Source organism: Amblyomma americanum, chromosome 4, assembly GCF_052857255.1.
Source record: "Amblyomma americanum isolate KBUSLIRL-KWMA chromosome 4, ASM5285725v1, whole genome shotgun sequence".
Lineage (NCBI taxonomy): Eukaryota > Metazoa > Arthropoda > Arachnida > Ixodida > Ixodidae > Amblyomma > Amblyomma americanum.
In genome coordinates this window covers 48,217,975-48,242,525 of record NC_135500.1, presented here as the reverse complement: position 1 = coordinate 48,242,525, position 24,551 = coordinate 48,217,975, and the positions used below count along the sequence as shown (strand labels likewise).

The following is a 24,551-nucleotide window of genomic DNA, read 5'->3' as shown; positions in this document are numbered from 1 at the left end:
AATGGAAGGGCAGCAGGAGACCTTATGCTGATTAGCCACGTGCTCTTTTCAGGAGCAAATATAACTTCCATGCTGAGGATGCTGCGTCACATGAATGTGCAGGTCGCAAGCGACCAGACCTTCTACACCTATCAGAATGCCCTCCTGTTTCCTTCGGTAGAAAAGGCGACCAACAAACCAAGCATACTAATATATTTTACCACAGCATGATCAGATTCCTACTTTTAATGAACAAAGCAGAAGTGTTTTAGACAAAGTTCTTCAATTATATGCAGCCAAAAGGCAGCAATAAGGTTCAGATTAAACGAACACACTTCTGTTTTTTTTGTTGTGTTCTAGTCACCACCGCAAAAGTAGTGGACAATCAAACTAAATTTTTATTTTACCGCATGCTGCGCTAGTCAACAAATGGAATGACATTTAAACAGATCTGGCTACAAGAACAAGCTGGACTCATCGACCAGTTGCGCAACAAAGAGGTTGATGTCACTGGTGACGAACGATTTGACTCCCCTGGGTTTTCTGACAAGTTTCTGACATACACCACGAATGTTCAGCAGATAACAGAATTTTTCACTCAGTCCGAGTCCAGCTGGGAGAGGTCTGTAGATACTTCTGTGGAAAACAGTTGCAATAATTCAGTGGTCTATATTTATGTAACTAGTTGGTAAGCTGAGTGCAAATACAGTAACGTAATGATTATAACCCATCTTCATGCAGTTGAGCAGGCGATGGCCAGCGTGAACATAGAGAAGGAAGGCCTAATCAAGCAGCTGTATTTCTTCAAGGAAGAATGTACGTGCATGCATGCATGTCGCCGCCTATCAGCAGCATGCTACAAAGGCTAACTTGGTAGATAATCAAATTATTGTCATCTTGTTATCCCCCGATAATGCATGACACAGGTATCAAGAGCGTGTCTCTCACGACTGACGGCCACCCTGCCACATGAAAGTGCATGCAGACCTATGAGCTCAATGTCAACCACTACTTTGACATTTGCCACATCTCCGAAAGAAATAAATTTGATAGCCTGATTGAAAAGCTTCTTGCTTGCAGAGAATGTGCTGCAAGCTTTCCTGATATATATTTTTAAATTTGAGGTGTCAAGAAAAAGCTGACTGCGGCAAGCAAGCGGGCTGGATGCCAGGAGCTGGAGATGTGGATTCAGGCAGCTACCAACCGCATGTACTGGACAGCCCGGGCCGGAGGGGGCGATCCAGAGCTGGTCGTCGACATCTGGCGGAGAATGCAAAATCACGTCATCGACCAGCACTCTGGACATGACGGACTGCATCCAAGATGTCTCCACGACGACATGTCAGAGGGGACAAGTAAGAGGACACCAGTAAGCTTTTGTTGCCCTTGCCTAAAGAACTTTTTTTAAAGCATACCATTTCCTCAAGATTCCCAGGCATGCGATCATTCAAGTTGATCACCGGAGACAAGCGTCTCCTCAAGGAAGGTGCACAGATGCCGTTTGCTCTGGAGGCATTCCGCAGTGCCCTGATTGATTTCGCACCAAAGTCTCCGGCATTTTCCCCAACAGGGATGCTTGCAAGGTAATATTATGTTGCAGTTCTGTCCTGTGCCTAGAAGCAGTTCATTTATTTCAAGAGTCAGCATCTAACCATATTCACGTGCTCCGGATCATTATGCGCAATTGCCACCTTATGTAATATCCTCAACTTACAGGCCGCGACTTGCCCTCCTCCACTTCAATGAAAATGTGGACCGCTCCCAGGCTGTGACCAAAGAAGGTAATTCACGCTGGATGATGAAGACCACCAAGGCGCTAAAAGGCCATCACACCGTGTGTCCCTTCAAAACACCTACCACTTACAGTGAGTATTAAGTTTCACCCCGAATGAGTACCTTGGGTGGAGCCTTTTGGAATAATATTATGTGAAGACCACATTTCTGAGTATGTCGGAAAGCTTGTTTAAATAGTTAGCAGCAGGAGCAAGCTCTGGCGATCCCTCTCTGGTGTATCAGAAGCCAGCACCAATGACTTCGGCCTTCACAAGGACTTCTCTTCAGGAGCTCGTGGAAGCGAGGAGGACCCGCTTCTTTTTTTTTCATTACTATGCGAATTTGTTGGTTCATGCATCAGCCGGGCAGTTGAGTTCTGAAAATTTTGGTCCACCACCACAGTTCCACCCTTATAAACAACTGTTGTAGAGCAGTTCCACTACAAATAAGTCTTTGCTACTCACAGACTGAATAAGCTTAGCACATTCCCAAAAAGTGGTCTTTATGCAGTCTGTAAAAGCTCCGATGCACCGCAAGCAAAAATAGGGTATGAGGAGATCCACTACTTCATCCTGCTAGTGCCAAGTTGAAATCGCATGTTTCGGGGCATAGAATGCCTTCCTCTGGTCGATGTACAAGGACGATGTACTTGGACGATGTACAAGGACAGCTTGTCCTTTTCCGTCTGCCAGAGAGTTTATGGCCCTTTTAAACAAATTGTGTACAACAATCTAAATATGTCTATACTACTACACAGATACTGAATAAGCTAAGCGCATTCCCCAAAATGGTCTGTATGCAGTATGTAAATACTGTGTTGCATTGGAAGGAAAAATGAGAAAAGAGGTGGCCAACTACTTTATTTCGAGAAAGCTACAAGCCGAAACCCCGCGTGTGTTTCCGCAGGGTATCTGCCTCTCATAGCTTTTACCATGCAGGCGGGCAGTGGCCTTCTTTTGCGCCTCCCCAGCCGCCTCCACAGCCACAGCACACACTGCCAGTAAGCAGTAAACTGGTAGCGCCTGAAACAAAGCCAGCATTGATTAGATGTCGCAAGCAGTCCACAGGATGAAGTTGAAGAAATGCACATCGAGGTGGGAGAGGGAACAGAATGTTCTGACCCCTAGCCGGCTCCTAATTTTGCGTGGAGCCACAAAAGTGCCTTTTATGCATATTTACTCAATGGAACCGAAAACAATCATTCCTGTAACTACACTAAATAATGGTGACAGAGAGAGCATGCACACCTAGACGGCGGCCTATTATTCAGCACCCTTTTCTAGATGTCTCAAGCTGCCAGGGAGTCCACGGAATGCCATCGCCCGTTCGGCGCGACGCCTTGGCCGTTGGACAAATCGCTCTGCTGAGTACGGTGAAACGGACGCCCGGAGCGGCAAACCACGTATAAGCGCAGCCAGGCGCCTTGCCGGAACGCGCGGGACTTACGTTGCAGTCGTAGTTCATCGGCACATCGTTTTTGACGAACCCGATGCCACTAACGCCAGCACAGCTTCCGCGCCGAAGGAACGGGCAGCAGGCCGCAAGCTTCGTGGTGAACGCGCCTTGGATGTTCGCTGCGTTGTTCGCCGCTCATTGCGCGATTCCTGCCTCCCCGCACGGCCCCACTGCGGCCGAACGAGATGAGCGGGAGTCGCTGCTGTCGTGCGCTATCTGTTGGGGCAGTGGGGTACATTGCGAGGAAGAGGATTTTTCGCTCACGGCCAACGCCGCCGACGCCGACGACACCGGCTTTTCTGTGACATGGTGCCGTTAACGTTGTGGCGTTAAAATAACAATAGAAGGAAAAGATGTTGCTAACCGTGGCATCTGCCATCGAAACCTGAAGCACCTGAGCTGCGGCTAGCAGAAATAAAAGGGCAGGGAGAGAGGAAGGAGGGAGCGACCGAAAGAAAGGATTTGCAATCAATGATGTCTGCCTTATTTTCAGCCACCCCTGAAATGCCTGAAAGTGCAACTGCAAACAAGGTTCCTTCTTCTGAAAATGATAGCATGGAGGGTGATGAGAGGTTGCATGCCTCCTATGTTATACAGCTCGTAATCAAATTCCTGAAAATAAAATGAGCCTGTTTCCTGCAGAGTCATTTAAAATTGTACTGATCCCATTTCTCTCCGCAGCGGACGGCTGGGGTCTTTACAGAATGTGCGCATGCTCATGCTAGTGAGCAGTGGCTGAGTAATAAACGGACAGTCTTGTCAACAACTGACACCAAGTCCTAGTGCTGAATCTGTTGCTTTTGTGCCACATATTGCTCAATGACATGCCGTATGGATTACTTTTCTGATCTATAGCATACCAGCTTTATTTCGTGACTTGGTTTGCAATTGAGACTTGACTGCGGTGGGAACATCCATAACGGTCATTCAAGATTACCCAGCTGTATGAAAAGGGGTATGAAATCTAGGCCAGTGGACTCCAAAAAAGGAAGTCGGCTGGCAACAAAAACAGACATGCAGAGGTGTAAATCTGATTCATATATCCTTAGGTACGTTTTAACAGTTAGGAATTGAAATCTGGATGATAAAGGAGGCATACGGGCTTCAAGATAAAGCTCGTTATTGGCCACAAATTTGGGGAGCCAAGGCACAACCGAAGCGCTTCCCGCTCCAAAACAACGAGCGGGCGAATTTTGTAAGCAGCCGTACCAGAAAACAGCACAATCCAAAATCTAAAATTGGTCCGACATACAAAACATAAATCAGCAAACGTGCATCTCTCCGCATTCTAGACCGGGGATTACTTAATCTACGCAACATGCCCACAGCACGTGCCCCTTTCACTGCGACATGGTCAATGTGAGAGCGCCATGTGAGGCTGTCATTATAAAGACACCAAGATATTTTAATGGCTTAACTTGAGGAATATTTTGTCGCTGGTAACAGAGAGACAGATAAACAGGATCTTTCATTTAGAAAAAAAAAAACAAGTACAGCGCACTTGTTTACATTTAAGGTGAGACGTAAGTCACACAACCAGATTTCAAGCAAATTCAGGTACGATTGCAGGCGCACATTGAGAGAGTGAATGTCAGCTGCAGCAGTGAAAAATGCAATGTCGTCCGCATAGACGAACGTGCGAATGTTTTGATGGCTGGGAATAGAGCTCATCGGAATATTAAAGAGCACAGGCGACAAGACTGGCCCTTGTGGAACACCTCTGGATTGTTTATATCTTACAGAATTCACACCAATTTGTATGCAAAAAACTGCCTGTTTTCAAGGAACGCAGATATCCACGCAAGTAAGTAATTCGGAGACTGCAGAGTATATCATCTTTGCAATATGTAGTGTTCTAAACGATCATAAGCTTTGGCTTCGTCTAATGTCACCAACGCAGCATGCATTTTTTCGTGCCGCACAAGACGAACGTGACTTTCAAGATCAGTGTGAGCATTCCATATGGAACATTTTTGACGGAAACCAATTTGACAGGAAGTAAGGATATTATTGCGGCCCACATACTCCGAAACCCGTAGGAGTATGACCCTTTCAATTAACTTAACCACATTTGATGTCAATGAAATGGGTCTAATATTATCCAGAGAATAGCCGCCACCATTGTTTTTAGGTAAAGGGATCACTTTTGCGATTTTCCACTAAAGAGGAATCCATGCATGTTTGATTGAAAAATTAACCAGGCGCAATAAGGATGTAGGGGACTCCTCAAAGAGGATCCTTAACATTTTTGATGTTACCCTATCAGGGCCAGGAGCAGCACTTGGTAACCTCAACGCTATCGGGAAAAGCTCGGGAAGGGTAATAAGGGGGCATGCTGAAACTGGTCCACTGACGCCACAAACGCGGAGTACAGAGGCGAAACGCTGCTCTAGTCCTTTGGCAATTGTCTCAACTGTTTCTATTGCTTCTTGCGGGGTGAAAACACATGAGGGTGAATTTCCTGAAACCGGAATCTTTTTCCGCGATCTTAAGAATCCGAAAACTTCGCGACAATTTCCTGATTTTGATAGGAACTCAAAATGCTCGGATTCATCATTTTCTTTCGCTTGTGAGATTGTGCATTTAAAAGTAGCCGCAATGAACTTATAATCATGCCAATCTTTTGGGCACTGATTGTGTAGGAGCTTCTTCCATGCAGCCTTTCTGCGCCTGTAGTCCCGTGAGCAATCTGCATTCCACCATTTAGCTGAAGTGTTCCCTCTTGATGTACGTACCAAAAATTCGGAGTTCTTTCGGCATTCCTCAATAGCCAAGCATATGCCTTTTGCTGTATGCTTTTCAGCAGAATGAACCGCTGAAGCAAGAGTGGAGCGCAAAGAAGACTGAAACTGGTTATAGTTTATATATGACCTCAACTGAGAGCACGCCGGAGTTAAGCGGCAATTATTATCATAAACGATAGGTATGTGATCGCTAGATGTTCCACAATACACTGTCGACCAATTGAGTACAGGAACACTAGGGCTGGTGAAAGTTAAATCTAACACAGATCGAATTTGTGCGCGGAGAAATGTGGCCGAACCTGAATTCATATACGAAAGGTTATCAGCAACCCAATCCCAAAGGCGCTTACCACAGAATTCTGTCTTAAAGCCCCACGACACATGATGAGAATTAAAGTCACCGGCCAAGAGAACTGACTTCTGACAATTAAGGAGCAGCAGATCTAGCTGCCTGGTATCCTGCACACCTCAAGGAAAATAAACATTTATTAATGAAAACGGATAGCACCCTGGAATTTCAAAGTCTAAAGCCAATAACTCAGTCTATAGTAGAGGACTGAAAAGTAATCTTAGCCCTGTGACAAAATTTAGAACAAACTAGTATGAGTAAGCCTCCTCCTCTTGACTGACGATCTTGTCGAAATGAATAATTTTGCAAATGGAAGTGTGTTTCAGATGTACGCAAAGTTTCTTGTAAAATAATTATGTCTGGATTATTTTGAGATCTAAGATACAGTAAGTCTATTGAAGCGGAAAGAAGTCTCGACAGTTCCACTGGAGAACTCTTAACACCCCTATCGTTCAGAAATCCGGGTAGCAGCAACTGCCTGCCCTAAAATTGTTTCTTTTGGCTTAGAGCCAATCTGTTGCTTCTTTTATTTCGACTGAGGAAGTGGAGAAGAAGGGTTAGACATGGGGGTCCACTGCGTTTGAGGATTCGCGTATCCACATCAACCATCTCTGCATTATGAATAATTTGAGGTTTATCTGAATTAGTGGGCCGAGGAAGTGGAGGAACAGCAGTAACTTGCTCTTGGGGCTGAGACTGCTCAGGTAAGAAATGTTGGGTCATTAAGGAAGGCATGGCTGACAAGGCAGAAGTCATTCTAATTTGCATGGCCTGGGTAATCTGCGTAGCCGGAGTATTAGACATGCACTCTGTGACAGTGGACACTTTCCTGTCAACCATCTTAGCCATAGAGGCTTCCACAGCAGTCACTATTGCCTGAGAGATAGATGAATGTAGTGTCACTTCTGAACGGGCTGACACACCTGCATAGCCGTGAGCGCTCTCTTTAATTTCTGATATTGCCTCGCGCTGCAAACAGCGTTTGCGGTCGGTTATGTCTAGAATTTGCTATTCATGATCCCGAGAAGGACAATCTATGGAATATTCAGCGTGGTATCCACAAAACCGGAAATACTTCTCGTTTTGATCAGAGCATAAATTTGGTGGATGGTCATTGCCGCATTTGGAACAGCGCAAGGTGGACTTGCAGCCACAAGCACTATGGCCATATGGCCAGCAATTGCTGCACAGAAGTGGCTTAGACGGAAGGGGATCTACACGGAAGATTAGTGGCCATGCTTTTATTTCTGAGGGGCAGGCAGTACCCGCAAAAGTAGTAATAACCGTTTCCGTTGGCACCCGCTAATTGTTCACCTCCCGGCTACAGCGATACACAGCAACAGCACCCGCTCCAGAGAGAAAGGTCTCAACTGGAGACAAGCAAGTGCCCACACCGCGAACCAAACCTTTTGTACAGGCCAGATGAGACGAAATGAAGCAGTTTACCGAAAAAGGCCCAAAAGATGAGGAGTTTAGAAAATCCTTTACGCACTACAGGTCTGGTGAACGGCACAGAATCCCGCCACGTCCAAACTGCCTTACCTCGGTGATTGCCTCATAAAGGGAAGTGGCCGCCTGGAGAGCAGCTCGAACAGGCTCGGGATTATTAATTTCGATAGAACCACTATCCTTTGGCACCAGCGTCACAGGAATGCTGCGGGCGCCGGAGCGTTGAAAAGCTTCCAGAGGCATCTCATGAGGCGCCAGGGAAGCCTACCAGGGGGACCTCCCCTGGCCGGGAAACTGCGTAGACATTACCTGAGATTTAGAAACTCATCGCGCGCGTTATCCACACCAGAAAAAAGGTGCAAAGGCAGAGGGGGAAAATGAAAACAGGACCAGCCGCCCAATACTTAGTCAATCCCTCGTCTGCGCTTGTCCTGCGGCACTGCTCGCTCATCGTCGTTTTCTACGTAGCACAAATTATGTGGTCATGACCTGAGCACGCCGCGTTTTCGCAATGTATACGAAGTTATAAACATTCTAACCGCATGGGTATGCGCTCTAGATCACGCTGTGGAAATTAACGTAGTTGCAAAAGCTAGCGCCGGTAGCGTTATTACGCGATCTGTGAAGCTTGCTGTTGAACTTACTGGTTGGTGGTGTCGCCCATGCCTGGCTGCCGGTAGTACCGCATGTTTAAATAGGACAGGTCCAGCACCCCCTCGTTGCGGCACAGATTTTCAAAATCGCGGTGCACTGTACTGCAGCTCAGACCCGGCTGTTTCTGCACCGCGGCTGGGTACTACCGGCAGCAGACGCACTCCATGGTGTTCGGCATGACGGCGCAGCCGTTGTACTGGCACCTTCGCAAAAAACGGATGTCAGAAATGCGTGCTAGCGGCATAATAGGGTTCACATCACTCACCAGTCCACGTTGCCTTGTCACTCGTTGCGAGCCGTCGTCGGAGCCATCGTCGTCGGACATCTCTTCCTCGCATGGACAAGTCGCCACTGGAGCGGCCGCTGCCGTCAACCGCATCGCACATAGGAGTTCAATCGTATAAAATTAAAGCAAGATCTTCGGTCCGGCGAAGATCTTGGTTTAATTTTATACGATTGAACTCCTATGCGCGAGGCGAAGAATTGCTTTTTCCAGTTCGCTCAGGTTTGCCATATACATTTCTACCTGCGCATTTTCGAAGATCACTCCGCGTATTATTACGGACGTATTACTCAGACGATGGCAGAGCAGCCAGCCGCCACGGGACTGGCTGAAAGGCACTACACGCGTTGGCTGACTCCTACCTACAGCGTTGAGTTAAAAAGAAAAAGCGGGAACCGGGACGCTTAACACTATAAGGGCAACCGGCCACACAGGACAAAAATTCGAAGTTTCTAAGAGCATCCGGAAAGTGTGGACCGAGTTCCCGCGGTAAAAAGACGAGTTCAGATTCCTCTTTAGTGCAACTTTAAGTGTCCGCGGTAATTTTCATCTGCATAATCAATTCGCCGAGCAGAGTGAACCATTCAGGTCGATCGAAATTTAGCTTAACAGGTTTCTTAAATTGGGCTTTGAGAAGTACGCGAAATCCACCTCTGCACATCGGTTATGCGGCCAGGGGGATGCAAATTGATAAGTTAAATGTCACCTTCAAGCACCTAATTAAATAAAAGCGATCAATGAAGTTTTTAGTGACGGCAGGAAGAGGGCAAGTTTATCATTTTCATCATCATCAGCCCACTGGTCTGGATTCGAGAGCTGCAAACCTCGAGGAAGTGAGTACCAGAGGGCAAGAGCAGTGTATGTGGGATAGAGTGGCATGTAATGATATTGCCCACATAGTTTAAATGAAGGGGAGTAGACCCCCCAGGAAATGCGGGCATATATCGCGCGGTTGGGAAGGTGTTCACTTGGAGTTGCCTCCACGCAACCTCCTGGGGTTTGGTTAGAGAAATATGTGCGGGGGTAGATAGAATTCTACCTAAGCGGTGTTGTATGGTGATGTAATTAAATATAACCATAAGATCTCGGACGAGCGACACCACATCCCGATCGACGAATCCTCGGGCATGATTGTGGGCCGCCTCGTTCCCTGGATGGGATGAGTGCGCAGGGACCCAGATCAATTAGATCGGGCGGAGTTGGTCTTTGGTGGAGTGGAGGAGAGATAGGGTGACGGGGGAGAACCGGCCTTTGGCGAAATTAAGAATCGCAGATTTAGAGTCGCTGAAGATGGATTCTGCAGAGGTGGAGACCATTGCCAAGGCTATGACCGCCTCCTCGGCCTCTTCAGACGATCTGACGGGAATGGAGCACGCAACCAACCGCCGTTCACAGTGGTTTACAACCGCGAGCGAAAAAGCATCGCGATCGGCGTATTCGGCGGCGTCGACGCAGACCGCTGTTCGATCTATCAAATACTGTTTGTGCAGAGACTTAGCCCTGTCCTTGCGACGAGCGAGATGATACTCTGGGTGCATGTTTTTAGAGAGAGGGCCCGGGTAACAATAAGGTTACCGTGGATATGGAACGGAAGCTGGGCCCTGTCGGCGATGGTCGTTTCGAAGCTTATTCCAAGCTTGTCGAGTATGTTACGTTCCGTGGGCGTGTGGGCGAGACGCTCCTACTGAGAAGTGAGACGAGCATCCGAAAGCTCCGGCTGTTGCAGAGCCCTAATGCTAGTAGTTTATAGGTGGGGTCCGGTGAGGGAGATGGAGAGCCGCCTTGTATACCTGTCTAATAAGGCAGTCAACGCGGTCCCGTTCCTGGCAGCTAATATAAGGTAAGCGAGGGTATATGTGAGGCGACTGATAACAAACGCCTGAACAAGACGTCGGAGGTCCGCCTCTCGTATGCCTCTATGTTTATAGCAATGCGACGAATTAGGTCTGAGAGGCAGAGAATGTGAGTTGAGCCAGAGTGTCGGTGTTTTCCCGATTGCTCTGGATGAGAAGCCCCAATATCCTAATGGTGGATACTTCGAGTATGGGTTGGCCGCTAGCAGTAATGCAGATGGGAGGATGGCCGTGGAGGCCGCGCTACCTCGGATGAGCAGGAGCTCGGACTTCTGAGGAGAGCATGAGATGTCGACTCCGGCTACGTGGCGCTAAATGACATCTGCCGCTTGTTGAAGTGCGGATTTAACTTCAGCATCGTTGCCTGCTGAAACGCAGTGGGTGATGTCATCTGCGTGAAATTATTCTGAAGACCGCCATTATGACACCTCTTTCTTTGTTTCTTCTCTCACTCTCTCCTTGATCCCTTCCCTTACGGCGCGGTTCAGTTGTCCGCCGAGATATGTGAGACAGTTACTGCGCCATTTACCTTTTCTCAAAACCCAATTTTCATTTCAGAAATGTTATTGAGGAAAATAAATGGCACAGTAACTCTCTCAAATCTCGGTGGACGCCTCAACCACGCCTTAAGGGATGGATGGAAAAAACTTTATTTCAGGGTCAATCAATAGGAGGGTCGCAGGAGGGTCGCAGGCAAGGCGTCGGCCGTAAACCGCTGGACTCGGAGGCGTCGAAAGCTTGACTGACGATGTTCTTTTTTTGGAGTTCTGGGTCAGGGTTGTGCATCAGAGCCTCCCATGAATATGGTGTGCGTGTGTTGTCTTTGCAACGTGGGGAAGTCCAGACCATGTGTACCATGGTCGCACATCCGTCACAGTGTTCACATCTAGCATTGAATTACCCTGGATATATTTTGTTATAAATCCATTGGTTTGGAAACACCCCTACCTGGAGTTTCCTCCAAGCTGTCTCCTCCTTTTTACTAAGTTTGCTATCGGCTTGCGGATATTACTGTCTACTTAATCTGCAGCACTGCGCCATTTCACGATAGGTGAGCATCCCATCCTTTTCTCTTGCTATCAGTTCGTTTGGAGAACAGCTTGAGCTCGCCCGGCAAGTGAGTCCTCAGAAAAGGTTGTGTGGTCCTTCGTTCCCTCGTAGAGCTTGATGTACAGGAGTCCAGACCAGCAAAATCGGCTGATCTACCCCTTTTCCCGCCTCTAGAATCCTAACCGCTTCTGCAGAGACTCTGCGTCTGCTGAAGTTGTGTACAGCGCTCCTCGAGTCAGTAATAATTACTTAATCCCTTTCTGTACAGCCGCAAGAGCTATCGCAACCTCCTCTGCCGCGACTATAGATCTGCCCCTGACAATCAGCACGCTTTTATGCTCTTGTCTTCATCGACGACCACCGCCGTCATAGCCTTCCGATGCCGGTACTCGGCTGCATCCGTATACACCACGTCCGCCCGTCCCCCGTACTTCTTTAGCAAGGTTTCCGCTCGATCCCTTCTTCTCCGATCATGGAAGACCGGATTCATGTTCTTGGGAAGTGGCGGAATCTTGATATTGTCCTTATATCACTGAGAATATTCGCTCTTCCCTGTTCGGATTCACTTGTGAGGCCTACCTTGTCCAGTATACCCCTTCCCGTTTTTGTTGTCAGAAGTCTTTGGGAGACATATACAGAGTCTCGGAAGGCATACAACTGCCGGTGTATAAAAGCGGAAGCTTTACTCGCTTAGCAGGAGCGACAGCCAACTCGGCTCCGAGAAACGTAACGGCACAATCACGCGACGCCAGATGACGTGGCGCTGCTGCCATAGCAACGCATCACGTGACTTCCTCGCGCCGCCGAGCCGAGTCTGCGCCGTCGCGGCGCCAGGTCTTCATAGCCGCGGTGCAACAGCTGCCTGACCACGAGATCTAGCTGAGCCTCAGCTGGGTGAAAAAAATTAGCTGCGGTTTAACTTCTGCGGAATCTGGTTAGAGATCGAAAGCCGTGGTTTATCGGGCAAGTAGACGTGGCTTGGCGTGTGTAACGTTGAGTGCGTACCGCACACTTGGATAGGCAGTGCGCCCACCCTACCACCCTGGCAGGTGGCAATGAATGGTTGATCGCGAGAAGTTGGTCACCCAATGAACGCTGCGGCCTATTGCTGTAATGCTGCTTGTCTGCCAAAATGTTGTCAGCGCTAATGCATGCATGCGGCCCACATATCTGTCTCATTAATTAAAAGACTAGCGCATTTAACTAGGACACAGACACAGAAGAAGACAGGACGAGCGCTAATCCTGTCTTCAATGTCGGTGTCCTAGTTATATGCGGTAGTCGTTTAATTTTTGATTACACACCAACTAGCCCAGCTTTTCGCCTTGATCTCTCTAATCACCGCCACGCACCTCAAAGCGCGATTGAGGCGTCCACTGACCCCGGGAGCCTGTTATGCGTCTTCCCGCAAAATCATCCAATTCTAGAACGTTGTCAACGCCAACGGCAATGAACACAATGAACGCCGACACCTTTCGCTTTGTACATCCTGGATTAACTGAGAAGATCCACAGCCAAATTTTATGTCGTCGGTTCAAATACCTGTCGCAAGCTAGCCTCCAACTGGACTAGCACATCAAGCTATATGCAATCAGAAACCGTATGGCACCATCTGGACCGCTGGACGACAAACGGTTGCTCACAGTTTTGGCAAGAAATCACGCTGGCAAGAAATATCAAAGATACTGTAACCTCCTTGAAACTAGACAATGGTGAAGTCTCCGGGTGCAACCCTTGCAATAAACCGCGCTGTACGCTCTGTCCAAGGATCAGTGCGGTCACAGAAGTTCGTAGCACAGCGTCATCTTTCTCATTCAAAATTCGAGGACACTTAAACTGTGACACCAGCAACGCTGTCTATATTCTCGAATGCGGTTTGTGCCGTGCGCAGTACATAGGACAAACTGAAACTCCTTTCCGATTGAGAATAACCACAGAGCACACATACGATCACTACCATATCTGCCGCTTTCAAGACACGTAACCACAAAAGGCCACCCATTTGAAAGCTTCAAGGCCACCATTCTTCAATCTGGCTTCCAGACACATTACGACAGGGAAGCCTGTGAATAATACCTAATATTTAAGTTTAACATTTTGTCTGGTGGCATTAATGAGAGCGCTGGCAAACTGGTCCTGTCTTTCAGGCTAAATCTTCCTGCGATGATTTTGTGTTTTTCTTGGGCATTATTTTGCAATCAAACGGGTGTTCCTTAAATCTACTATGGTGACTTTTTATAACACATTCTTCTATGTTTCACAGTTTAAGTTCCTGTCGAGGTATTAAAATTCTTCTTGTGGTTAAACGCTAATTCTGTGACGCTCGTGTCCCATGTGTATTCATCGTAGTATTACTATTGTTGTGTTTTTGCTGGTCGCTGTATTTTAGGTAACACTTTCTTTTCAACACACTTTTTATTCACACTTGTGTTGTATTTGCATTCATTTTTGCCCTTTTATGATTCCGCTTGTCATCTGTATCTATCCAAATATTGGCGTGTTGTCGTGAGCATTGTTCCCTGGGATGCAATTCCATTCTTCGGGCACTTTCTAACAATCTGGCGCTCTTTTAGTGGGCTTCTATGGTTTCCTGCATATCTTCTCCTCAATGATGCTACAGCAGTGACATATTTGCATGTGTGTCTTGTGTGTTCGTGTCCCCTGTTTCTTTCTTCTTTTTTTCGTTTTTCTCTTTCTCTCGGCCATTGCTCTGCAGTTATCTCTGTGCATTATTTCTTTTTTACTTTCCTCTAAGCAAGCCTTTCCATGTGGTCCACGCATGCAAACCTCATCTGGTTTTAGCGGCTCACGTGTCACCATGTGTGCAGTCGCAGCCTGTGCCACCTCCTTGGGCCACCATTGGGAGTCGCATGGGGCCACACAAACGCGGCCAGAGGCGTACAGACGCCCACAATTGGCGTACACTTCTGTTCTTTTGTTAAGCCCCCACCACGTTTTCTTCTTTATTTGTTATTGCTTCTCTCTACAATTTTTTTTTCGAAGTAACCGCGTGCCAACCCAGCCTGGCCTTCCTCTTACACCTCGTGTGTGTGCAGCGAGTGCACGCGTAAGCGAAGCGGCGCCTATCCTCCCTAACATGGGGTAGGTGTCTGTGCTGTGTTCCGCTCTCCCCATCCCTTTTTTTCTTTATTTCTTTTCTTTTTAAGCCCTCTGTGTCTCATGCTATAAGAAGACGTGTCCATGCCCTGTATGATCATTCTTGATAAAGACCAGTCCCTGGTCAAAACGTTGAATAAATTCTTTACGTTTTTCAATGTGACTTCCCCAACTTATTATATTTTTAATCAGTGGCCGTGAAGAATTTCATCTCTGATATATATATATATATATATATATATATATATATATATATATATATATATATATATATATATATATATATATATATATATATATATATATACGCAATAGAGTGGGCGCACGGTGGAAAAAGTAACAATCTTTATTCTAACGTTTCGACCAGAGTCTGGCCTTCGTCAGAGTACTCTGACGAAGGCCAGACCCTGGTCGAAACGTTAGAATGAAGATTGTTTCTGCATCCTACAGCCGCGTGATGACGTCACCCTGCGTTTTTTGCAATCACTGGGATTTTCTGCACCATCTGCGAGTACACACACTAACACCCACCGCCGGCTTTTCTCCTGATGGAACTAATAATTCTTTCGCATTAAAAGTATGCCCAGCCTTCCTGGACATTAACAGGTAGAGTCAACTACTGACTTCCAGCAGCGAACGCTGCATAGTTCAGTAGCAACGTTTTCACATGCAAATGCAAGAAAGCTACACAGTGTGTTGAGATTTTGCTCGAACATGTTGAGGTTGACGGCATACTCTTCCTAAGTGCTTCAAATTATGACTTGTAATGTAAAGTGCGTCCTGCACTTTCACAAAATTAAAAAATCCAGTGGAAGTTTGGATGTCCAGCGCTATGTGTTACATGGTGGCGGCCGCATGAACCAAAAGCACTTCTCCAGACGGGCAAGGCTCGTTAACGGAAGGCAGCAGCAAGTCTAGCGTGATAGGTTCACCTTTAAGGCACAAAACCATGAGTGAAACTATCGAGATCTGCCTGCATGTTCTACGAAGCGTAGTAAATAACATAATATCGCAGTAAAATTAGTACAATGAATTGGTTCCGACAAAGTAGCGATGTGAAATTGCATTACTGCTAACAAGCTCACATAAAACGGTGTAACAAAAATCAACAGTATTGCAGGAAAATATGGCACATTTTGCATGCAGATTTTTCCATTTAGTTTTCATATGCGCGTATTACCATTGCAATCATTCTAGAATGATATCTTTCTTTTCTGTGCGTCACTGAAAAAAGGCAAACAACTTCTGCTGTACCGAATTCCGTTCGCATCGAGTGACTAAATTTTTCGCTATGACAAGCGTGAAATCCGGCTGCAGAAACTTTGCGCACTAATCAAGATCCGCGTAAGAGCGCTGCACCAAGCGAAGGTTTCTGCACGCATAAGGGAAGCGTTGTGTCGAGCACTCCATGCTTGCGAGAGCACGGCCTGCGCACTCATTTGACTTCCGCAAGGAGCACTCAGTGGAACTGCACAAATGGCGGCGCTGGTGAGCCGGCCATTCAGAAAGCGAAAGGTGCTGCAGCGGAAAAGTAGAGCATGAACTGTTTTTCCTAGGCCTCTGGCAAACCCTTTTACCGCCAGCCAGGATATAGAGGCGAAATCACCAGCGTATTCCTTCGGAGCTCTCTAAGCCTTGGCGCAGCTTGTTTTTTTTTTCATTGCCGTACGGCTGGCGATTGCACGCTCGTCAACACGGTTCAAGCTCGCTCTGGCAAATACGCTTTACGTTTGAACCACTTGCTTACCTTTTAGTTGCGCAGAAGGATTGGTTTATGGCTTATTGGGATTTGTCGTCCCGAATCGACTCAGGCTATGAGGGACGCCGTAGTGAAGGTCTGCGGAAATTTCGACCACCTGGGGTTCTTTAACGTGCACCGACACCGCACAGCACACTGGCCACCAGAATTTCGCCTCCATCGAAATTTGACTGCCGTGGGCGGGATCAAACCAGCGTCTTTCGAGTCAGTAGCCGAGTGCCATAACCACTGAGCCACCGCGGCGGATAGTTGCGCAGAAGGGAAAAAAATGGAAAACGTAGGAAGAATGGGAGCTGAGAATCAAGCTGATGCTTAAACAGAATTCTGTTGTAATGAGTTTCAGCACTCTGAGCCGCCAGCGTGCACATTTTCGCATGGCACATCTTGCCGCCACAGAACGACGCACCCTTCGGATTTCTGTGGTGCAGAATCGTTTCCTCCGAGGCTATCTCCGGGCTGTCTTCTTCTTCTTCAGTGGTGGAGGAGGCCTTGCTGACTGTGACGGAGAAGGCGAGTTGGGGGCTTCTTGACGTCAGCCTGCCCGTCGCGTATCTCACGCTGACAGCACTGATCGGGATCACCAACGTCTGGTTAAGCGCCGCCGCAGCGTCCTTGAGCCACGGCGCCCCCGCCACCTTGACGCCTTCCTCGCCAGAAGCCGCTTCGTCGCGCAGCCCTGCACAAACCGTAGGCGGAATATTAGGAACCTGGCACACCAAACAATAGCCCATATATAACGATAGCCTTGAATGGCTGATACTGGCAGTGTCCGTCCGTCCGTCCGTACGTCCGTCCGTCCGTGACACCTCGATAAGAAAAAATTTCTTTGCGGAAGATGGGATTCCAACCACCATCCTTCCGTTCCGCAGCTGAGCGTGCTAACGACTACGGTACTACAACGCGCATATATATATATATATATATATATATCAGATGGATGGCTCCCAAATGCCCTCCAGTGTCTCCAGCATTTAAGATTCACAAACAATTGTGTACTTAATTAACATCTTAACCACACATTAGTGACACAAGCAGCAACACCGCCCTAAACGCTTTCGCCTCACCGCACTTTAGGTCTACAAAGTGCCCCCTGAATTTTTTTATTATCGTACTAATGGCGCCATTCATAATCGACACATATGCTTCGAAGTTTCTGAATGCAGCTGAACTTTTTATTATTAATACCTTTCCTTCAATGCGCAGGAGTCGCAGTTTCCAGTTCTGGGAGGCTGAACCCATTGATTGTATTTAAAAATGAAGAGGCCGTTCGAGCACGTTTCCATACGCTAGGTCGGAAGTCCGCTCACCAAGCTGCTCAACTTAGGCGTACTTACATTTCGCAGTGCGTCGTACATTTTTTTGCTGTTTTCTACCGTATACTCTATCTAGTATAAGGGTTTGAGGACATCATAGTCAGCATACCTCAAGTCGCGAGAGTGGGTGAAAGAAGCATATAAGCCTGTGTGCAAATAAATAAATAAATAAATAAATAAACTCCATTCACGCAGTTGGATTTCTCTTTTGCAGGATCTTCCTGTTTATTGCGGGAGGTTTGAGATACACCGACAGGTAAGTGATCTTGCAGAAAACCCATACGCTTTAATTTATCGCAAGGGAAACTGGTGTCTCGATAGTAAATAAATAACTAAAACTAATGTCGTACTTTAAGCTCTTACACCGCTCCCGCAAGGCAGTCTTTACAGATGTGCCTCCTGTGGTGCCTGGATGCGTACATTCAAACGTTGAAACTCAAAGGGATACTGAGGTCCCTGAGGAATTTGCTGTTAGTCGATAGATACCCGCATTGTATCGAAAAATACGCTACGTTCACTGAAAACAGAGCTTTTATATGCGAGAGAAAACGTGAAATACAAGCATCGCCTCCGTCGGTCGATTTATCAACTAAAATAGGTTGCGCCGACACGGTTTTTCTCCCGAATCCCAGAGGCTACCTTAAACGGACATTCACTTCAAAACGATCATGGCGTACTCATTCGCTGTGCAGAAGTCACGACTATGAATGAGTGCAGTGTATATTTTTTAATGCAATTTTCTGAACAATAGATTCGTATCTTGAGCTCGGACCAACATTGGGGTACCCAGAAAGAGTCTTAGATTCAATTTCAAACAAGAACACAATTCTATGGAGTCGTTCTCACTGTTCCTTTAAATTCGACGTCCTCCTATATCATTTCTTGTTAGCAGAGGTCACTTCGCAGTGCAATGACTGGGTGGTCGGTTACTATTTTTACTGAAGTTGCGCGCGAAAGAACGACACTTTAGTTCCGCTTCAGGGTGAAAGATGCGGCAAGGCGTTTCCTTCCCCTTTTCGTTTCACATCCTTTCTTACTGGAAATGGTTGGCCTCATCCTATGGCATAGGGTCTACAGCTTTTTTCACTCAAAGGGACGTGCTATAGTCATTAATGCACCGAAACGTTTTTAAAAGAAACTGTTTACAGAGCTCACTTGAGCTATACAAAGAACTGTAGAACTCAGCATCGGCAATGGTAACAAACGTGCTCAGCAGATGTCGAAGACCAGAATCAGTGCCGCTTTCAGCCACGCTCAATTTAAAGCCGACAAATAACTTTCGAGTTAAGAACAGAGCCGGCTTTTGGGCTTTCGGCCATACTGCGACAGACATGTGCGAAAACTTGGCCTGCGCGCCACACCGTCGCCGCTTGCGAACTGTCGCCCCTCCGGAAGCACAGCGGCAAGCATTGATACTGCGCTCGAGTCAAGCCCCGCCCACAGCCGATGTCACAGTTTGCCACGATTTTTCACCATGCAGCAGTGCCGGAGCGCTACTTGGCTACATGAAGTTCGCTCCAGAAAAGAAAAAAACATGCCGATGTGATAAGAAGGACTGCCTGCTGCACTCGAGCAGCGACAAAGCATGCCTGCCCAAGTAGCGAGCTTTCGGCAAGGGCGCTGGACGAGAGCGCGCCGAGCGTCGACCTGCGCTACTGCCTGGCTGCTCTGGTCGTCGGTGAGCCTCTGTTCCGCATCGAAGGCGCTGCCGACGGCGCCTCAGAAGCCGCCTGCGCTATAATAAAAAGCCTAATCTTGGCATCGATTTGCTGTCAACAGCACTATCTCACAATAAAATAGAAATGCGGTGAATTACCGCAGCGCCTTCGGCAGAGGAGCTAGCGGACGCCAGGCATGCCAGGTCGGAACTTCGGGCCAGCGACAGCTGCGAGGTGGTTGCGGCATCACTCGTATCACAGTTAATTCTGCTAGAAACTCGGCATTGGTCCGCGATACTCACAAATGATATATCTTTCACATTTCTCTGTCCCGGGGTTTATTATTTGCGCTAAGACCAATTTTTAGGTAATTTTTATGACGCCGGCGGATAGGACCCAGGCTGACCGGCCAGCCTGCAACCACAATGTATTTGACCTTTTTGATCGTGCGCCTCATGCAAGCCTACAGTCAATCTCTCAGGTTTGCCTCCATCCTCTAATATTGACACATACGAGTATTCGTTGTTTCCTGTCAGCTGATTTTAACCGTAATGACCACCCACCGACAACATCTCTGGTATCCCACACGCGTCTTGAGGCTGGCACACTTCTGTTTTTAATCGTGATGAACTATCTTCCTACTGGTATTTCATCCTCTATTTTTTTTCGCAGCTGACTGCGTCTTGTAACCTCATATGGCCAGGCACAATGATTAGTTATTGCTAAATTACTTTGAATAAATTGAAAACTAATGTTCCACGTGGCTAATGAAACTGAAGGCTTTCAATTGTAAATGCATGCAAGTAACACGCAAGCGCATTAAGGTCAGCTGCGCATATTCATTAAACTCAACCACAGTTTCTCAAGTCGAATCGAACCGGTATCGAGGGATCCATATTACCAACAACCTCACGTGGTTGGAGCACATCATAAACTCAGACTTCACCACTCGTGTTTACAAGAGGGCACCATAGTTTCTCCCCTCCTTCCATTGGCAGTCTATCGTGCAAACTTTCCTCCATATTAAACTACAGTTTGCTACGCCAATTTGGAGCCCATACCAAGCTTACTTAACTGACAGCCTAGAAGCCACCCAATAACGTGCATCTCGCTTTATTTCATCCGACTGCCACACCCATTCCAGCTTAAAATCATCTCTACATCCAGCCTCTGGAGCACAGGCGGTAAATCTACCGTTTACCGCTGTTCCATAAAGTGCACTACTGTTTTCCTTCAACACCGTCCCTCTGCCACCCCTGAGAACATCACGTCGTCTCTTCAGTTCCATTAGTCATTTTATGAGCACACGTCTCAACTAACGCACTTAACAAATTATTTCTGCATGTTGTCATAGAAGAAAAGAATGCCACTTTTATTGAATTTAATGATCGTACCTATCTTCAAAAGCAAGGTATTTGCATAGGCTCTTGCGTAGCCCCGGTTCTTTCTACTATTTTTTTATCGGAAGTTGACCGCTCTTTGAGTGAAACTTTTGACTCAGACCGTATAGCTCATGTCTTCAGATATGTAGATGACTACCTGGTTCTGTTGAAGGAAAGTGATTTTAGTTTTGACGAGGCCGTAGCTGATGTTTTAGATACGTTTGGTAGGAAAGGCATGGGACTCACCTTTACCCATGAAAAGCCAAGCAGTGATAACCAACTGCAGTTTTTAGATATCACCTTAACATTTAACCCTTCACTTGTTTGCTGGCGATATTGTCCGCGTGCAAAGAAAGATTTGCTGCCATTTCATTCTAATCATTCTAAGACGATCAAAAGGGCTATCGCTTTACAATGTCTTTCATCGGCACTAACAAAGTCCTGTCACCACGCTGTGTACGCTGGCTTCTTGTCACAGGTCTCAAGGCTGGAAAAGGCAGGCTTCCCTGATTCCCTCATTCTTGCTGTGACGCAGTCCTTGGTCAAAAAATTGAAGGGCAGCAAGCAGAGCAACGCGAAAGACCCAACGAAGTGTTCAAGGCCGGAGGTGGTACCATACGTACACAGAACTTCCCACAACATCAAGAAGGTGGCCAAGAAGTACGGAGTAGAAGTTGTTTTTTCTGCTCCGCGAAAGTTGTCCGGTCTGTGCGAAGGCATAAGAAGAAAAGAAAAACGGCAAGAGTGTGGCGTAAAACACCGTAAGCCCCACGTAACCTGCAAAAAAGGAGTTGTGTATGAGTTCCCGCTCACTTGCGGGAAGGTTTACGTTGGGCAAACTGGACGCTGCTTCAACCAGCGCCTTCTGGAGCACAAAAATTCTTTAAAGAAGACAGGCTCCCATCTCCCGGACCATTGCCAAGAATGCACTAAGAAGACTAAGGTCGTCTGTTTTCCCCGATTATCGGACTGTAGAGTATTGTTGAGAAGCCGCGATCAGATTGAACGGGAACTGGTGGAAGCCTATTACATCAGAAAAAAAGGAGATAACTGCATCAGTGATTCGTCTGTAATGCTTCGCCGATCTGAAACGGTCTTCTTAGATAGATTTCTGTAATCGCCTCTTTTCGATTTCTTTTGGTGTTTTCTGTTACCCACGTGCTTGTGATTCGCACAGTGGCGCTTGGGTAGGCGAAAGTATATTAACGGTCTACGTCAAATAAAGCCTGTTGATAGTAAGCGCTCGTCCCTGTCTACTTCTATGTCCGTGTGTTTTTGTTGCGCCCCTGTGTCCACCTGAAAAGAAAAGAATTCATTGTCAACGGGAAGCACTGTTATCGAACGCCATCTATTAAGTTCAGGCAGCTGCTGACGCCGTAGTTGAAAGCGTACTGTGGGGGGACACTTGCGTTAACGGTTTGTTTTCTGTTGTCGTTTGGTGCTTGGCCATACCTGCCTGCAACGTTTATAGAATGTTTATATACTTCTGAAGCGAAAGCTTCACTAAGCTATGTAATGCTGATATCGCCATGTGCTGCCTGTTGACCATCAAGTGAGCCAGAGGTCAAGTGTGGCTATAAGCCTTATCATATATGGTCTTCCATGGTGTCGCACCACATGACCTTTGAACTTTGACCTTTCGATTCGCTGTTAGAGGCCGGTAGAATAGTCACGTGACAATCGTGTCATGTCGTGTGATGGAAACTGCAGTTTTGACATCAGTCTGGAAGGAATATAAGCCGAAGCCGTACGCTTGACTGACGCCATGGAGGAGTGCGGCGAGGAGCGCACGTATAGCGTTCATTGGGTGAGGAACCTGTGACGATCGACCATGTATTTAACTGCCACCTGGCAGGGTGGGCGCGCTGCCTATCCAGTGTGCGGAACGAACTGAACGTTACAAACGCCAAGCCGCGTCTACTTGCCCGATACACCACAGCTTTCGATTTCTAACCAGATTCATCATTAAACCGCAGCTATTTTTTTCTCCTTTTGTAACCAGGCAGACTGCGTCTGTGATGCTAAGGGTGACCAATTATGATATTCCGAAGTTCTGCTCCTCCCCCCTTCCTTATGTAATACCCTCTCAGGGTCTTTAAGGGCCAATAAAGATGATGATGATGATGATGAGGAGTCGGAAGTGCGGCGCGTCGCCTTGAGAATACCGCGTGGCACGGCTGCGCCGCTGCTGTGTCTTGTCGTCATCTTCATCTCTGCGCATATTGTCGTCATCGTTGGAGAATGTCGTTTCGCTGAGAAGCAAACACTTCCAAAGGCCGCCTTCTTTAGTTTCCTCTGAGTGGGCAAGACCTTCTTCGAATGGCCTATGCGTATATATATAGCCACGACCTGGCGACACGAAGCCCGTGGCTGACGGCAATGGAGAGCGGGAACCGCGGTCGGGCAGGCATTTTCACCGGCGCAAATAATGGTTTATGCCCCAGGCCGTTCTCCTGGTCTTGGTCGCGCTTAATCGAAGGACAAACCATGAAGGCCCATGTGTTTGTACGGGCAGTGTAACGGGAGGTACACGGGTTTCCTGCAGCGAAAGCACAGAGGGACGTTTTCAGTAGTTCTGCAGGCTTGCGACTGGTTTGTAAGAAGGTCGGCGGGGGGGCGGGGGGGCGGGGGGGGGGGGGGAAGGGAGCGTTGTAAAGAGGCTGATAGGCTTCGTACTTCTTGCTTGACGGGACCCGAGCTGCGTAGCGTGTTGGCGTTGCTCACAGCCTGTCGCGTCCGTGGTGCTGTCCTTGGTGGCGAAGTTCCTCGCGCTTGCTGCATTTCTTTGCGTACGACATCCATGAGAGACACAACTTCAGGTTATGAAAAAGACGGCAGCACTCGGCGCATTTCCTAGCGGATAACTTCCCGCCAGTCGTTGGTGGTGGTAATCGCATCCCGTTAGATTGTGCACACTTGCATCGGGTAGTTATAGTGGAGGGTCCGGGCATTGAGGGTCCTTTCGATGGTGGATGCTTCTATTGCGAGTTCAGCGACGGTTTTGGGCTGTCTTCGTACGGGGCCTAGAAAAGATTATTCTCTTACCGCTCGTATTAGGAATTCCAGTTTAGTTTTTTCTGCCTGAAAACTGCGAAATGGTTCTCGCACATGAACAAGTACCTTGGAGTAAGAGCGGAAGAACCGTTGCACGGGGCAAAACACGGGTCTCTAGAAGCCGAGGAAGGTCGGGGTGAGGAAACCTGGCTTGATGGTGAGGACCTCAAATCTCTGCTCCCGTAGGAAACTCTGTCTCACATTGCCGTTGGGCCCGGCTGCCGTGCCGTAAAATAGAAGTACGCTTGCATGCCGAGGGTCGCCTATTAGATGAAGACCGAGTTCCCGGCCTTTACGAAGGCCTGAAAAAGAGCTCGACTCTATTCGGATCAATTTCGAAATCTCATGTGCTCTCCAATCCCGCCGAAGCTTCCGTAACTCAAGCCTGATAACCAAAATCCTCTCCAGCAAATGTCATCCCTAACTTGCTAGTTCCCAGAGGAGATCACAGAAGTCTCCCTGGGCTCGCTATCCAAGCTGTGGGTCGCTATAGTAGCTTTTTCCGTTTTTCTTCTAATTCCCACCTGCGGTTGTGGAAATGCCCCTATGCCTCCAGGGACGTATATTTATTCACAGTCATATACTCACTGTTATGGGATAGCGGTGCTGAAAGAAACATAATTTTAATTACTTTTTCATGAGTAATTAAAACTTCTTGAATAATTAATATACTTATTAG

At 47.4% G+C, this 24,551-nt stretch overlaps 1 protein-coding gene and 1 pseudogene across 1 annotated transcript in view; one reads left to right on the top strand and one right to left on the bottom strand.

Annotated features, from left to right (window-relative positions):
* LOC144129483 (uncharacterized) overlaps positions 1-24,551 on the bottom strand; it is a 61,279-nt gene that overhangs the window by 35,606 nt on the left and 1,122 nt on the right. The window contains exon 2 of the mRNA XM_077663652.1: positions 16,872-17,141. Within this exon, the coding sequence (XP_077519778.1) occupies positions 16,872-17,141 (270 nt within the window). The remainder of the gene's footprint in view (positions 1-16,871; positions 17,142-24,551) is intronic.
* Positions 55-2,181, top strand: LOC144127647 (uncharacterized; annotated as a pseudogene).